Here is a 17653-nt window from a genome sequence, read left to right as displayed (position 1 = left end):
AATGGACCTCGGAACCTGAAAAGAGCACCAAATCTGGGTTGTCTCCGAATGAGGGTTTGAATTTTCTCAATCTGATTGGTTGTGGTAGCGATTGTTCCTGATGGAACTTTGATGCAACCCCATTTCCGCCGCCACGGTTGAAGAACTGCTTCAGCTTTTGGGTCGCAGAGAACGTTGGCGAGGTGGTTGGAGGCGCGACTCAGGAAAGGGGAGGTGGTGTGGCGGAGGTCGATGTTCTTCGAGTGAACCAGATTTGGTTAGTCCATGCCCATCTGTCACTGAAAATCTTTTGGCTGTCCAGATCTGGGTTAGACGCATTCACGGTGGTGGGTTGGATCTTTGGGCGAATCTGGGTTTCGATGGTGGTTTGTGCTCATCGAGTTCTTTTCATTTTTATTTATGCAATTTCTGATTATGTGGGATCATCACTTTCTTTCCACGCTGTGTTTTCTTCATTCTCTTTTGTTGATTTTGATTTTGATATATCTGCAACATGCATGATTTTTGATATTCTGCAACATGTTGAAGGGAGAGGCAGGGAGAAGGGAGAAGGAGAGGTAGAGAGAAGGTAGAATGTAAAGGGGGTATTTTTGTAATCTTCTATTATTATTTTTTTTATCAGCAGGATACTAAACCCACTATTGTGGGTCATTTTAGCTCTTGTGCGGTGCAAGACCTAGAGTGCACTTGCACCCTAACAACCACCCTATCTATATCTATCTATCTATCTATACTATACATAAAGGGAGAGTTTTTACAAAATTTGGGGTAAAACTGTAATTTAATACTTTAATGCACATGGGTGATGGTTATTCATTTTTTTACGCATTTAAACATTAATTAAATTATAATTTCATTATAGTTATGTAATTTCTTTTTTTTAACCGGAGTACGCCCTTGAATGAAATTATAAGAAATTAAAATTTTAGAAATTTTATTTTCTAAAATTTAGTAATCAAATTCTTAAAAAAAAGTCAAGCATTAAATAATTTTTTTTCTACAAATTAAAGTTGAAAAATACGTTTATTTAAATTTAAATTTTTAAATACAAAAACACATAAATGCGCGTGATTATTTAAGGAATAGAAGTAAATGTAGGAAAAAGTCATCAAAATGCGTTTATTAATTTGTAATGTGAGTAGTTATGATTTTTAATCACTCCTTTAATTTATTTATTTATTATTAAATTCGCAGTGTAATATGTTTCAATACGATTGTTCAACAATATTTTTGGACAATTAGTAAAGAAGCAAAACGTATAAAGAAAACCAATAATAAAAACAACATAAAATAGAATTGCTAAGCAAATTAAATAATGTCGTCAAAACTAAAATCTAGCAATCACATTTGACTAATTCATGAAAATTTGTGATGCTTCATAAATTTTACCGTCATACAAACTTCATAAAATTCATAATTATTTAGGTTGTGAATTGGATAACTTCGGAAAAATCAACATCTGATAAACATGTAAATTCTTTTAGAGACTTCCCATTAGACTTGAGATACTTGTCAATGCAATTGATTCAATGTAACTACTTAATAATGTAGTAAATTTGTAATATTTGTAACAAATGATCGAAATTAATTTTGTTATGCATTAATACGAACGTCAAATTTTTTTTTTACAGTTAACGACCTTCTTGAATGTAAGTGAACATAATTTTTTTTGTTACACATTTTTTTTGAAACTGGTTACAAAATTAATTGTAATGTAATTACAATAATGTTGTTTCCCTTTTTAATAAACAATAGTAAAAAACATTCAAGAATTAAAATAATTTTTTGTTTCTATAAATTAAAGTTTGATAAAGACCTTGATTTAACATTTTGAATTTGAAAAATAGGAAATGCGTGTTATTATTAATTAACTAAAATTTAATATAGAAAAAAATCATTAAATGCGTGACTATGTATTGTTTTTATAAAAAATGATTGAGCTATACTAATCATTGTTTTTATCAATGTCTAAAAATAAAAAATAAAAAAAATGAAGAACAAAAACAAAGTTCAACATAATAGTACTGACAAAGGAATTAGGTTTATCATAGTGAAGAACATAAACAAAGTTTATCAAAATTTCACTACAACTAAAATGCTAAATTTGCTGGAATTTATGAAGACAATTGGGTCTTCATTCTGTTAAGGTGAAGACAACGATCTGGGAGCGTTACTTCACCATTAAATCTTCTTCAAATAGCTGCTCGACAAAAAATTCTAGTTGGACCAAATATTGCAGCTATATATCTGTCAACAGTGCCTACATCGCTGAACAACATATATTTTATAAATTAAGAAATAACTAAATAGTAAATTTGAAAACACTAATTTGACAATGAAAAATTGTACACGCAACATACCTGGGTGCGTCTTTACTTTCCCAAGCGGAATCAAAATCACTACTCCGTGTGCACGACCAGTGGAGACGAAATCAATGTATTCGTCTACAAAGTTCCTTATCAAAGCACATTTTATTTTGGCTCTACAAAATCAAATAATGGAATACATTAGACTTTTCGGTCTAAAAAAAAGATTGAAATTATTTTCACATCAAGGCCAAAATAATTCATTTCGAAAATATTTTCATAAATAAATAGTCAATGCATTAAAATTTATTTAATTATTTTAAATTTTACTATTTAAAAAAACGAAAATAGCATTTATTTCACAAAGCATTTAATGTCTTTTAAGATTTTAAATAAGGAAATTAATAAAATTAAAGGTTTATATAAGGAAATTGAAAGAAATAAATAAATAATTTCGAAAAGATTTTCCTAAAATAAATAGTCAAGGCATTAAAATTTATTTAATTATTTTAAATTTCCTTATTTAAAAAAAACGAAAATAACATTTATTTCATAAAGTATTTAATGTCTTTTATAATTTAAATAAATAAATTAATATAACTGAGTGGTTTATATAAGGAAATTGAAGGAAATAAATAATTAATTTTGAAAATATTTTCCTAAAATAAAAAGTCAAGGCATTAAAATTTATTTAATTATTTTAAATTTAATTATTTAAAAAACGAAAATAGCATTTATTTCATAATGTATTTAATGTCTTTTATGATTTTAAATAAGGAAATTAATATAATTAACTGGTTTTTATAAGGAATTGAAGGAAATAAATAATTAATTTCGAAAGGAAAAAAATTGATTCAGCCGACAAGACAAAGTGATGAAGTCAAGGAAAAAATTGTATGTGTAAAACAAAGGAAAAACAAAGTAAATCATGAGAACGATTACAGAATGAAAAAAATAACAATTAATCTTGGATTTTATTTGATAAATAAAGTAAATCATGAGAACAATCCTCTCATGTAGATTGAGAAAAATAAAACCACGAAAAGATACCCAAGACAAAACAACAACTGATTAAATGTTGGAATTAATAACAACTAACTAAATATTTCCATACACCACCTTAATTTCAATAATTCTATTTGCTATTCTTTCAAACCTAAAATAAACTATGTCACCGCCGCTAATTTCCATTAATTTGCAGAACACTCACGGGATCAATAATAATAATATACCCTTGATCCATTTGTTATTTCCAGCGTCTATAGGTCTAATGACACCATAATCCTGTAAAAAAATTGTTGAAAAGGAATGAGGAGAATAGCATATTAGAGTTAGTAAAACATGAATTTTGAAGGAATGAGATTAGATTACAATAACACACACCAAAGACATGAAAAATTGATTTCATATGAGAAAAAGTACATGCCTTGTATAATCATGAAGAACCACAAAATGAGATCTTGAAGCCATGTAGAAAGGCTCAAAAAATACAAAACGCAGGAGATGATTGAAGAAGCAGTGTAGGTTAAGGAGAAATCCAAATAATGGAGAGATGAATGAAGAAGGCTTAATTACAACTTTGGTCCCCGACGTTTACCAATGCCACGATTTTGGTCCCCCACCTAATTTAATTACATGGATGGTCCCCGACGTTGTAGGCTGTGTGCAACGTTAGTCCTACCGTTTATTTCTTAATGGAGGAGGCTTACGTGGACGTCTAGTTGGAGAGAAAAATGAGATCTGAGGAGAGAGGGAAGCACGTGAGTATCACATGAACTTTATATGAACCCATTATACCCAAATATGAAACCCTAGGGATCTAAATCGCGTTACCTTCTTCGTTCCAGGGAGGTCAGGGGTTTGGGTATAATGAGTTCAGATAAGGGTCACGTGATACTCACATGCTTCCCTCTCTCCTCATACCTCCTTTTTCTCTCCAACTGGACATTCACGTAAGCCTCCTCCATTAAGAAATAAACGGTAGGACTAAAGTTGCACACGACCTACAACGTCAGGGACCATCCACGTAATTAAATTAGGTGGAGGACCAAAATCGTGACATTGGTAAACGTCGAGGACCAAAGTTGCAATTAAGCCAATGAAGAATAAGAGTCTTATATAGGCTTTTAAATAGAGATGAGTGTAGGTTAAGGAGAAGGGTGTACATTAAGAGGAAAGAATGAATGATTGTCATATAGGATTTTTAATGAAATTAGCCAATCATGAGATGCCACGTATGCGATGATTGGACCTAGAAAAACCCCTGAATGTATATATTATGACTTAATTATTTAAAATTAAAACGTGATTATTAAACTCAATTTATATTTAATAAATACAACATCTAATACTTATGATCAATTTAAAATAAAATGGTATGTAATTAATATTATCCACTAAATTCAATATTTTATAGATATATTTAATAAATATATAATTAATAATATTTATTATAGATATATTTTTTTAATTCATTATACATATTGAACCTATTCAAATAAATTTAGTATTCAATTTATTCAATACATATTTGAAATTTACAATGAAGTAATAAAATATTTTGAAAATATGTAATTTTTAATATCCAATTATTATTATTATATGTAATAGAGTACACATATGTTTAAATACACAATATTGTACTGTTTAATATAATATTAAATACTATTTAATATTATATTATATTAAATTGTATTATATTATATTATATAGATATATCCTTTTATATAAATATATATATAGAAGAGACTTAATCTTTGCATTAAATAATAATAAAATGTCCTTTGCATTAATACCTTAAATATTAAATAGAAATTGAATAAATTTTTGAATTCATAATCTATTCAACTACCTACTAAAATCAATCATCAATATTAATATCAATATCAATATTAGATAACTAAAATTGACTTGACCAATACATTAATAAAAATATTAATTATTTATTAATAAAATTTTATATTAATCATTAGATAAATTACTTGATTGTATAAAATTTCAGTTTCTCATATTTAAAAATAATAATGATCAAGATTTACATTTTTTTATTAATTACATATTCAGAAAAAAATTTAAAAAATTATTATTATTATTATTGTAAGTAAAAGTAAAATTGACTCCTTCACATTAATAAGAATATTAGTTTTATATTATTAAATTTTGCATATTATTCATTATATTAAATTCTAATTATAAAACTTTTGATGAGTTCTCATTATTCTTGACAACTTGTGAAAAAAATTAAAAATGATAATGATAATAAGTAACATTAAAATTGACTTGACTTTTTTATTTGGTACGATGCATAAAGAAAAAGAAAAGTCAGGACACGCCCTAGCTAACTTGACTTTCAGATTTGTTACAATTTTAATTTTTTTTTGTTACATAGGAAAATAAATAAAAATATTAATTTTTTATAAATAAATTTTTATATTATTTATTATATTAATTAATAACTGTACAATTGTTCCATTTCTTATTGTTAATGACAACTTGAGAAAAAATAATAAAAAATAAGTAAAAGTAAAAATTGACTAGACTTTCACATTAACAATAATATTAGTTTTTTTAACAGGAACAATAATATTAGTTGGTTTTTAGTAAATAATTATTTATATTGTTAAGTGCCACTTGAGCAATCTTTTAGCCGTCATTTTGATCGTTTCGTTGAAAAGTCAATATTTATCTTTCCAATTTTCCCTCACTTAAATCCTTCTACTTCTCTTCCTCCCCTCTACCACCACAACCGTTCTCCGTCCCCCTTCTCCCTCTCCCCTCCACAACCACCACCCTTCTCTTACCTCTTCTTCCTCCTACCTCCCCCGACTTTCCACCATCCTTGTCACCAATTAATTGTTGAGTTAATTATTAATTGGCTTAATTGCAACTTTGGTCCCTGACGTTTACAAAAGCCACGATTTTGGTCCCTCACCTAATTTAATTACATAAATCGTCCCTCATCTAACACTCTGTGAGCAACGTTAGTCATTTTGTCAATTTGCTAACGGAAGGAGGCTGAGGTGCATTAATAATCTGACGTGGACGACATTGGGGATTGAGAGAGAGTCACATGGGGAGCAAGTGACCTCCAACGGTCACCTTCTTTCATTTTTCTCCTATAAAACAGAGGCAGCTTGCGTGTAAGGGTAAGGGTCCTTCTCCAACTACTGCAACTCGCGTGAAAGACGAAGAAGCTTCTCCAACTGCTGCAGGTCCTTGGGTTCGACGGTTATGGGGGGATTTAGCGAATGTTCATCTGCCTGTTCTGGATCTGGAAGGCGATTCCACAAGTCCAAGCCACTGAAGATTCTTTGTGATTGCGGAGTTGAAGCTCTCCTTGTAGCATCAGGGACACCATACAGTCATGGAAGGGTGTTTTATGGCTGTGGATTGTACAAGGGTCCCCATGTGACTCTCTCTCACTCCCTAGTGTTGTTCATGTCAGATTATTAATCCACCTCAGCCTCCTTCCGTTAGCAAATTGACAGAATGACTAACGTTGCTCACGGAGTGTTAGGTGAGGGACGATTTATGTAATTAAATTAGGTGAGAGACCAAAATTGTGGCTTTTGTAAACGTCAGGGACCAAAGTTACAATTAAGCCTTATTAATTTTCTTTCTCATTTAATTGTTTTTGCCATTTCTTCTTCTTCTTCTACTCTCAACCAAGTTTAAGCTTTTTCCAACCGCACCTCCCTAAAGCTTTTTCACAAATTGCAAGCAAAAAAGCGAACCTTCATTTAAGAATAATCTTCGTTTACACTCGAAACACATCTACATCTAGTGAGATAAGAAAGAATAGAGAGATATTAAACATATAATAGATGATGTGATATGAATAGAAAAAAAGATATATGGTTGGTTTATAAATAGATTAGAGACTAGGTAGCTGTGTAGGTCGGACGAGAGAAACCAACGTAACGATTCTCTAATGAAGCGAATTGAAACTTTGTTTCTCAATGCAGGTTCTTAAGACACTTTAAAAAGTTTTTAGTGATCGCTATTGAGAAGTTTGTATCGTTGACAAAGACTACCGAACTAAAATAAAGTGAAAATGGATACATAGAAGCTTAAACAACTGAAAATAAACGAATTAATACAAATAAAGTGTTTGGAACGGTAAACAACTGAAAGACGGTAAAAAAACTTAAAGACTGGAAAGTAAAGACATGAAAGTAAAATCTTAAGATAAATGCAGGAAATTTGTAGTTTGATTGATTGATTTGTTGTGCAGTTTGTACAAATAATCATTCCTCTGTTTACATAGGCAAATTCGGCTAACATCTACAACATTTAACGACCACTTGCAACTACCACATTTCTTGAGTTTTATAAGCATTTATAGTCATGGAGTATTGGTGGTTGTTTCTCCTGGTCGGCCTGGAAGTTTGGTTTAAGTCGAACTTTTTTGTATCAGTTGATTCTTTAAACGATAACCGTTTTCCCTACATTATGTGGGTGAGCTGTTGTGCATTTTCAGCTTGTATGGACCTTTTGGAACCTTGCAAAATATTCCCATCACATGTTGATGCTATTGTTCCTTTTCCCAAATCTTGTCTTTAAATCGTAGCCGTTTCATCGTGAAATATTGATTATTCGCGTCACCTCAACTGACTGCCGGACGACTAATCTTATCACACTAACTGATGAAACGCTTCAACTGCCTTACTAGTTGCTACAAATTCTTAGATAACAAATAAGAAAATATAGTGAAAATGAGACAATAAAAAATAAATTGTGAACCATCAATATTTTTTTTATTCTTCTTATCTAATTTGGCTTCTTCACGGTAAGTTCGAGTTCCTTCTTGCTCTGAGTGTATTGGGTCAGACTAAAGTAACGTTGAACAATGACAATCAACACAAGAGAAAAGCCCAATGGGAAAGGGAGTATGCGCTGACGGACTTTTCCAACATTATGGCAAGCACCTCCAATAATGCCTTAAAAATTAAAAGTTGAACAATCATACACTTCATTTTTTTTGTTGGATAAGCAATCATACACTTCATAAATAAGAGTATCAAATTGATGAATTAATTTTACGAGTTGTCTAACTCATTCAAATATGGTGGTTAACTAACTCATTAACTCATTTTAAAATTTTAAACTATAAGAGTAAGATCAATGTCTTACATTATGAGAAAAAGTTTAATACACTAATAGTGTAAAGTTTTTACATCAAACATGTGTCTTCATGCAAGAACCTATTTAAACTTCAAATATAGAAAATGTACAAGACGGTAATTGAAACCTGATACTATATCAAACAACTAATTAAAAACAACTAATTAAAAGCTGAAGAATAAGCGACATATAACTCATAATTACTGTGTGAGGCAAAAACCTGCACATGGAATATGCCGGCTGCTACTTTCCCCTCTCTTTCTCTGATCCTTCTTTGATTATTCTTCTCCCATGACCCAGCTTGTTGCAAACTCAAAATTGAATACGAAAATAAATATACATCCAATCCAACTGCATATATAAGTCTCCAAGACCAATTCTGATCATCCACTTTAATTTCTTCACTCATAGATCATATATATCACTAAGATTCAACATGAAGCACACTTTAGCAAGGTCAGCTACACGAGCTCTGTTTAACAGCGCAGCAAGACACCAACATGGTGGCGGCGCGTGTGGAAGCCTCTTCTGGCGGAGGATGTCGACTCTGCCGGAGGTAAAGGATCACCAGTCAGAGGAGAAGAAGAGCGAGGTCAACCGCAACGACAGCAGCAACAACACTGTGGTTCCTAGTTACTGGGGGATCACTAGGCCTAAGGTTCGCAGGGAGGATGGAACAGAGTGGCCATGGAACTGTTTCTCGGTAAGGCTAAATTGCTCTTTTAAAACAAACAACAATTAGCATGATCATTTTTTGGTGTGTTTTGATTTCTCTTTAACTCAATGTGGATCCATGCTGAAGTAACATGTCAGAATTTTACTTGTGATCCGCGTTGAACTCAACATGTCAAATTCTAACTACGCTGGTAATATCTTGAGATGCATGAGAAATCACTTTTAGTTGACTCCAATGCATGCTGAGATATCTAAAATCATGTTTTTCATTGACTCTAACACTAAAACAAACATATTGCCATAGAAATTACACACATAAGCTTTTGCCTTTTCACATGATTGATTTTAGCTTTGAAATTGATTGTGGAAAGATTTCTAAACTTGCATGATGTTGGTGTATATTTCGTTAATGACTGAACATGAATATTTATGTGATTTTTCTTGCAGCCTTGGGACAGTTACCGTGCAGATGTATCAATAGACGTGACCAAGCATCACTTGCCAAAGACAGTTACCGATAAGGTTGCTTTCAGGGCTGTCAAATTTCTAAGGGTTCTCTCTGATTTGTACTTCAAGGTTTGTGATCTTGCTATATATCATGAGAAATCTATTTGTTTTGATGCTAATTGAGCTAAAATTTAAGATTGGTGTCTGACACTCTGGCTAATGAGTTGCTTCTCTCTTTTGATTAATTGTTTACTTGTTCTTCATCAAGCTCAAGTTTAATTAATGCGTAATTATTAGGATCCCAGCTCTTAGATTATTGCTATATAGGTCTGGATATTTTGTTTTGAAACTTTATTTGACAGAGGCATAGAGCTCACATATATTCAATATCAATGAACATTAAATTTTTACTTGATCAAGTTATATGAAATTTAACATGTGAAAAGGAGAATGAATTATAACATCAATTAGAATTTATACTAGATATAACTCTACTCAGAAGTTAATTTAGGCCCCGTTTGGATAAACAGCTTAATTAAGAGCTTATGGTTATAAGCGCTTATGACATAAGCGCTTATTCATAAGCTATTTTTAAAATTTTATTGAAATAAATTAAAAATAAGCTGTGTATAAGCATAAGCTGTTTTTTATAAGCTATCCTGAGTAGCTTATGAAAATAAGCTGAAAATAGCTTATGGCAGACCATAAGTTGTTTGCATAAGCTCTCTCAAACACTGGCATAAGAGCTTATGCTGTCAGATAAGCTCAAATAAGCTCTTCCAAACTGGGCCTTAGTACCTTCAACACATCTCTCACATGATCAGGACATAATAGAGCGTATTCATTCTTTGATACAATTTTAGAATCTCATATAGACCTAACTCTACCCAAAATTATCATAAATTGATTCACTACTCAAGTAAGATGTGGCACTAATAAAGTATTATGGGAAATTTTTGATTGATGGTTTTGATTTGAATGAATTCAGGAGCGGTACGGGTGCCACGCGATGATGCTGGAAACAATTGCGGCTGTCCCCGGAATGGTGGGAGGGATGCTGCTGCACCTGAAGTCACTTCGCAAGTTCCAACACAGCGGTGGCTGGATCAAAGCACTTCTTGAGGAAGCAGAGAATGAGAGGATGCACCTGATGACAATGACAGAGCTCGTGAAGCCAAGCTGGCACGAGAGGCTGTTGGTTATCACTGCTCAGGGAGTTTTCTTCAACTTCTTCTTCGTGTTCTACCTCCTCTCCCCAAAAGCGGCGCATAGATTCGTTGGTTATTTGGAAGAAGAGGCTGTGATTTCGTACACAGATCATCTGAATGCGATTGAGAGAGGCGAGGTTGAGAATGTGCCTGCTCCTGCCATTGCAATTGACTACTGGAGGCTTCCTAAAGATGCAACTCTTAAGGATGTTGTCACTGTTATTCGTGCTGATGAGGCTCACCATAGGGATGTTAATCACTTTGCTTCTGTGAGTGTCAATTTTCATGGATCACAATCACACATTCATCTAATACTCTCTGGTTTCTTAGTTTCAAATGTGCTTGGTTTGGTTTCATTTGTTCTAAATGCTTTGTTTGTGTTCTTCTTCTTGCAGGATATTCACCATCAAGGGAAAGAATTGAAGGAGGCTCCAGCTCCTGTTGGTTATCATTGAGTCATTGATTTTGTATTTTGACAAAAGAATGTCGAGGATTACTTGTATAATTTATTTATTTGTGCCTGATGTCATTCAGGGTTAGATGTATAATATCGGAGTATCAAATTTATGGTATATAGATTGTGGAATAATTAGTGGATGTTGAATAATTTATAGTATGAATGTATGGACATGACAGTTATAACATAACATGAATAATTTCTTTGCAATTTTATTTGTAAGATAAGAAAGAGGACACACGTTCAAAAAAAAAAGAAAGAGGACACAAAATTTGGATTCTAGTATTGAAGGCTTGAAAAATAAAGAGTGATGCATTGATTTTATGTATATATGGTTCAGGCGAACATTCAATGGATATATGCTTAACGGCAATTCCATTGAATGTTCGTCCAAAAGGGCGAGTAATATTTTCTTTCTCCATCGTGACTGCACCCACAACCACCCTTATTGTCGTTGGAACCTTAATCACAAACTTACCAGCCCCAAGTATGTGCATTTGGATGAATTATGACAGCCCCATGGCTACCTAATTGCACATCATAGCTCCACTGTCATTGTGCTTAAAGCCACTGCACTCCAGGGTCCTTGCGCCGCTTGAATTGGTTCCTTTCGCTGAAGTCATGCTACAGTCGGAGACACCATGACGGGGCTCATCCTGAACCCTCAATATCTTTCTCGCATTCACCTCTCCCTCTCCCTTTCTCAATCTCTCGTGCGCTCTCTCTCTCTTCTCATGATTTTTTTTTCTCTCTCTTCTCATGATTTTTTTTTGGAAAATGCTTGATGGACCGAATGAGCCTGAGACGAAATATACGAATTAACACCATCCATGTATTGTAATAATAAATTAAAATTGTGATTGCTTTCAAATTCAAAACTTGGAGATTCTCAAAATTCTTACCATTTTTCTTGAAAAACTTTCGATCCATATAACATTGCTCTTTTTTTTTTTCTTTTCCAAAACACCCCTCCGAAACTTGTGGACCAAAATACCCTAAAAAAGAAAAAAATCTAACTCTAACCGCCTTCCACACTTCACCTAGATGCTCATTCATTCCCATTTCTTATCCAAAAACTGCGCGCGTTATTGCACGTAAAGCCGTCGATGACATTGCCAAAGCAACTCAATCAACGGCCACAATCGTTCCTAACAATCCCACACGAGATAAGCATGGACCGTACATTTCAAAAAAGAAGCATGGACCATAACTGTAACTTCCCCACTGGCGCCACGCCACACCACGCTTCACCTTCAACTACCCTAACAATAATTCCACAATTCTCCAGAACGAACTCATCAGTTCTTAACGAACACAGATGAAGCACTTGGCGTTGAGTTACGCGCTTCGCCGAGCACTCAACTGTAACCGCCACGGGTTGACGGCGGTGAGGCAGTTACCGGCGACGGAAGTGAGGCGTTTTCTTGTAAGCGGCGAGAATGGAGTGTTTTCGTGCTGGAACAGGATGATGTCTTCTCAGGCGGCGCCGGAGGAGGAGAAGAAAGAGGAGAAGGCGGAGAAGGAGAGTTTGCGAACAGAGGCTAAGAAGAACGACGGTAGCGTGGTGGTGTCGAGCTATTGGGGGATTTCGAGGCCGAAGATTACCAGAGAGGACGGCACAGAGTGGCCTTGGAACTGCTTCATGGTGAGGATTTTGATTACATGAAAGTTCAATTGAATTTCCTTGCATTTTTTCCGTCTGTGGATTTTGATGCAGAGGAGGTGTTTGTTGATTGTTCATTGTTGTTGTTTTTCTTCTAATGCTACTCGCTATCGTGATTTCTTTGGTGTATGTAGCCGTGGGAGACTTATCGTCCAGACTTGTCCATAGATCTGACGAAGCATCATGTGCCGAAGAATTTTCTGGATAAAGTTGCTTACAGGACAGTGAAGCTCCTCAGAATTCCAACAGATGTGTTTTTTCAGGTGTGTGTTTTGAAATCTGTATTTGTTCTTTCTTCATATTCAGGGATGCTAGAATTATATGTTCGCAAGTCGTGTTGTCCCCAATGGTTAGCTCAGGTGGTAAGAGTTAGATGGCATAACTCATAAGGGTTGGGTGGGATGAAGGGTGAAGGGTCCAGGGTTCGAACTCTGAGGAGGGACTAATTTACTAACAACTAAAATTTGTCTGTCACAAAAAAAATGTTTGGTTTGTTTAGTTTAGAATTAGCTAACTCACACTTGATTTTTTATTGTAAAATATGTGTATCATTTGTAGTTTTGTACCCCAATAGGAAGTTTCTAATTTTAGTAAGAGTATAGTGATGTGTTCATTTTCCACTTATTCATGGAAATATGCACAATGAATAATGTATTTGTTTTCAAAAAATGTAGACTAGATACTGCAGCTCCATTATTCAATTTTTTCAAGATATTGTTTATGGAAATTGAATTAATTTTCGTTCAATCATCGCACCATAATGCATACATATTTTCAGAGACGGTATGGTTGCCGAGCGATGATGCTTGAAACAGTTGCAGCTGTACCTGGAATGGTAGGAGGGATGTTGCTGCACTTAAGGTCACTGCGTAAGTTTCAGCAGAGTGGCGGATGGATCAAGGCGTTGCTTGAGGAAGCAGAGAATGAGAGAATGCACCTAATGACCATGGTGGAACTTGTGCAGCCTAAATGGTATGAAAGATTTCTGGTTCTTACTGTGCAGGGAGTTTTCTTCAATGCGTTCTTTGTGCTTTATTTACTCTCTCCAAAGGTGGCTCATAGAGTTGTTGGGTACCTTGAGGAGGAAGCTATACATTCTTACACTGAGTATTTGAAGGACATTGAGAGTGGTGCAATTGAAAATGTTCCTGCTCCTGCCATTGCAATAGACTATTGGAGACTTCCCAAGGATGCTACATTGAAAGATGTTATAACAGTCATTCGTGCTGATGAGGCTCACCATCGGGACGTGAACCATTTTGCTTCTGTGAGTATCATTTTTCACTAGACTAATCATCTTTGTGTTTGCCTTATAAAATGATGCTTCTAATTCAGTTCCATCAACTTATCCCTTGAAATTGTTTAAAGGGTAAAGTATGTTTTTAGTCCCGTAAATTCGTTAATGTTTGGTTCAAGTCTTTGATTTGGTTCCTTATTTATTGAAATGTTCTCATTTTAGTCCTCAATGTGTGCTCTGTTATTTATTTTTTGGGGTTTTAATGCAAATTGGTATGTGTTGAAAAAACTGTAATGGCCTAGTGCGGTCCCAAAAATGTTATTTGTTATTGATACCTCGTTTTATTATAGTTAGGTTCACTATTTTGTTCATAATGTGTGATAAAGAGAGGCTCTTTTAGAAAATATGGATCAAAATGAGACATTTTATAAATTAGAGACTACCTTCAAATATTGACTGTTTTATAGGGGACTAAACATTTGTTACCCTTGTTTATATGATATATTAGTTTTATGCTCCTTTTTTTTTTTGATAATGTGAGGGGCGAAAGCCCAGTTTTATGCTCCTTTCATTTCAACGTCCTCTGAAACTTGTATACATGTACGGATCATTTTTTTCTTGGAACATAAAGCATGAAAGTTATACATTGTGGGAAATATGGGGTTGGTTTAATATACACAAAGGATGAATCTGACAGACAACTAGATGGCCATTCTTCCCCCAATTTCCTCATAAGCCCAGCTTAGAATGTTAAAGTGAAGGGTGTACAAGGGCTGCAGAAGTATAAGACTACTAGAGTACTTACATTTGTTGTCAAACATAGTAAATAGGTTGGCAGAAATCAACAACACATTTAATTGTTCACTTCAAACATAAATTGATGATTACAGATATTCAAATGGAGTTTAGCCATTTCATTTCTTTTGGGCGGGGGGCATAAGAGTCAGAGAATTATAAATCTTAACCATGTAGGCAGACAGTAACATACTACGCGTATGATGCATTTTGCAATACTGATTTGTTCTTTTGGACAAGTTTATTGATTTACTGTGTTTACTATATTTGTACATTGATTTTGCAGTGGTGTGCCCTTGTTTTTTAATACCATTATTATGTTTGCAGGATATCCACTTCCATGGTAAAGAACTGCGGGAGGCACCAGCTCCTCTTGGTTATCATTAGGTCTTTACTGTCATGGATATAAAACTACCCATTCAGTTTGCATTTAGAAACCTATAAGTGCCAATGTATTGACTTTTGATTGATACAGAATTCCTGCCCTTAAATAATACGTCTGGACTGTTACATCCCACTAAAGACCTATTAGCTTATTTTATAATTCAGTAATATATCTATGTAAATGTGTGTGTGAATGAATATATGAAATATAATAGGATATATATATATATATATACTCCCCGTCCTCTAGGAACTCCCGAATTTCTTTAGAAATGTGATGATACTCTCAATGGTTAGTCAAACAAACAGAGTTAAATTCCAACGACGTGTCCTCCACATAAGAGGTTGAGATCACCAAAATCATGGGTCTTTGTAGCTTCTCCTAACAGCAATAGCTTTATGGAACTCAAATTCCGTGTTTAAATCTTAGTCAATGGAAGAACAATAAATATAATTCATACAATCACTACATGTTAACAAGCTATACAAATATCTTAAATGCATAATTATCTCATAGATTATCATGTGAATCATATCATCATAAGCATGTAATCATAAATTATTAAGGTAGTCACTATTGTAACCCCTGAAAATCGGGACATTACAATGAGCCACCAACAAAGCCAATAACAAGACTAGAGCCAAAAGTCTCCGAAAAAGGCTACATGTCAAAATTTAGTCAAGTGACACCATTCATATCAATCAATCATATAATATGCAACTTATTTAACATAATCAATTTGATAAATGACGTAGAAACCCGAGGGGTTGGTCTAATTGATAGCTTTAAGTTCATTTCTTATCATGATCTCTTCTTCTATGTCCTACCATATATGTTGAACCTTGCAAATCTTTCTTCATCCTCTTCTTCTAAGTTCAAATTGTATTTTTTCTATAATTTATATTACTTTAATCTATTTTAAAGTACCACAGCAAGCTCCAAACTGTAATTTTTTTTTCTTCAGAAGCCATTTTAAATTCGAGTGTACAAGCATATTTATCCATAATATTTTGTTCATCTATGCACAAGGATGGATTTGTATAAGGATTAAATAAGATGATAAATCAATTACTCCCTCCGTTCCTATTTAACTGTCCGGGAAGAGAAAAAACACACGTATTAAGTAGTGCAATTAATTTTGTTGGTTTTCATAAAAGTAGTGTATTTGTTTTTCATTTTTACCCTTTAGATTGCATTTTATCTTTCTTCATTTATTGTTCTGATAAGGGTATTAGTTGTAAAAATATCATTTAATGCTCTCTTGAAATGCTAAATGGACAGTTAAATAGGAATAAATTATTTTTCTCAAAGTGGACAGATAAATAGGAACGGAAAAAAGGATCTTGTTTTAGGGCATTAGTTTTAACACCCCCTTATTAATCTCACACCCTCTTTTATTTTCTAAATTCCCTTAATACCCTCTCTTATAAAGAGATAATCAAAGGGTGATAGTATTTTCACACCTGCTAACTGTGAAACATTTTTTTCACACTCAATGAGTGTGAAAATATTTCACACCCACTAAGTGTGAAACGCTTAAAACGAAAGGAAGAATGTGAAGAGAGAATGAACATACTCGATTCACACAATTGTGTTTCACACTCAAGGGTGTGAAACACAATTCAGTTTCGCACTCAAGATCAGGATCGGAGTGTGAATGGACCAACTGTTGAGGATTTTATTTTCAATTTTAAATTTTTCTTTTCTTTAGAATTAGATTTCACACTCAAGTGTGTGAAACATTTTCAAATTTCACACTCAAGAGTGTGAGTTATTGAACTGTTAATAATTTTTAAATTTTTTTTTTGTTTTTTATATTTTCATTTCACACTCAAGAGTGTGAAATCTTTTCAAATTTCACACTCAAGAGTGTGAAGGAACCAACTGTTAAGAATTTTATTTTTAATTTTAAATAATTCATTTTTTATAATTAAATTTCACACTCAAGTGTGTGAAACATTTTCAAATTTCACGCTCAAGAGTGTGAGTTATTGAACGGTTAATAATTTAATTTTTAAAGATAATTTTTTGTTTTTTTATATTTTCATTTCACACTCAAGAGTGTGAAATATTTTCAAATTTCACCCTCAAGAGTGTGAAGGAACCAACTGTTAAGAATTTTATTTTTAATTTTAAATATTTCATTTTTTTATAGTTAAATTTCACATTCAAGAGTGCGAAAAATGCAAGCTCACACCCTAATGTCAAACTTTCCCTTGTATGGTTTGAATTTACCACCCTGCTCACACTCTAATGTCAAACTTTCCTTCTCGTTCAAGGTTCCATAGTCAGACCTTATCATAATAACAACAAAGTCATTGTTCTTCCCCACCAACTGAGCCCAATCAAAGACTTTC

General features: G+C 33.4%; 2 protein-coding genes across 2 annotated transcripts; both read left to right on the top strand.

The window, feature by feature from the left end:
- The first annotated feature begins 8630 nt into the window (after positions 1–8630).
- Positions 8631–11426, top strand: LOC130714160 (alternative oxidase 3, mitochondrial-like). The gene is made up of 4 exons (XM_057564054.1): positions 8631–9132; positions 9552–9680; positions 10540–11028; positions 11155–11426. Exons 1-4 carry the CDS (start codon positions 8866–8868, stop codon positions 11212–11214), a joined length of 945 nt encoding a protein of 314 aa, XP_057420037.1. The 5' UTR covers positions 8631–8865; the 3' UTR covers positions 11215–11426.
- A 987-nt stretch (positions 11427–12413) lies between these two features.
- On the top strand, positions 12414–15433 carry LOC130714283 (ubiquinol oxidase 2, mitochondrial-like). Its single transcript, XM_057564188.1, has 4 exons — positions 12414–12861; positions 13014–13142; positions 13658–14146; positions 15239–15433. Exons 1-4 carry the CDS (start codon positions 12535–12537, stop codon positions 15296–15298), a joined length of 1005 nt encoding a protein of 334 aa, XP_057420171.1. The 5' UTR covers positions 12414–12534; the 3' UTR covers positions 15299–15433.
- Positions 15434–17653: the final 2220 nt, after the last annotated feature.

Source organism: Lotus japonicus, chromosome 4 (genome assembly GCF_012489685.1).
Source record: "Lotus japonicus ecotype B-129 chromosome 4, LjGifu_v1.2".
In the NCBI taxonomy this organism is placed as follows: domain Eukaryota; kingdom Viridiplantae; phylum Streptophyta; class Magnoliopsida; order Fabales; family Fabaceae; genus Lotus; species Lotus japonicus.
Note: the sequence above shows the minus strand (reverse complement) of the source record. Positions and strands in the feature narration are given on the sequence as shown.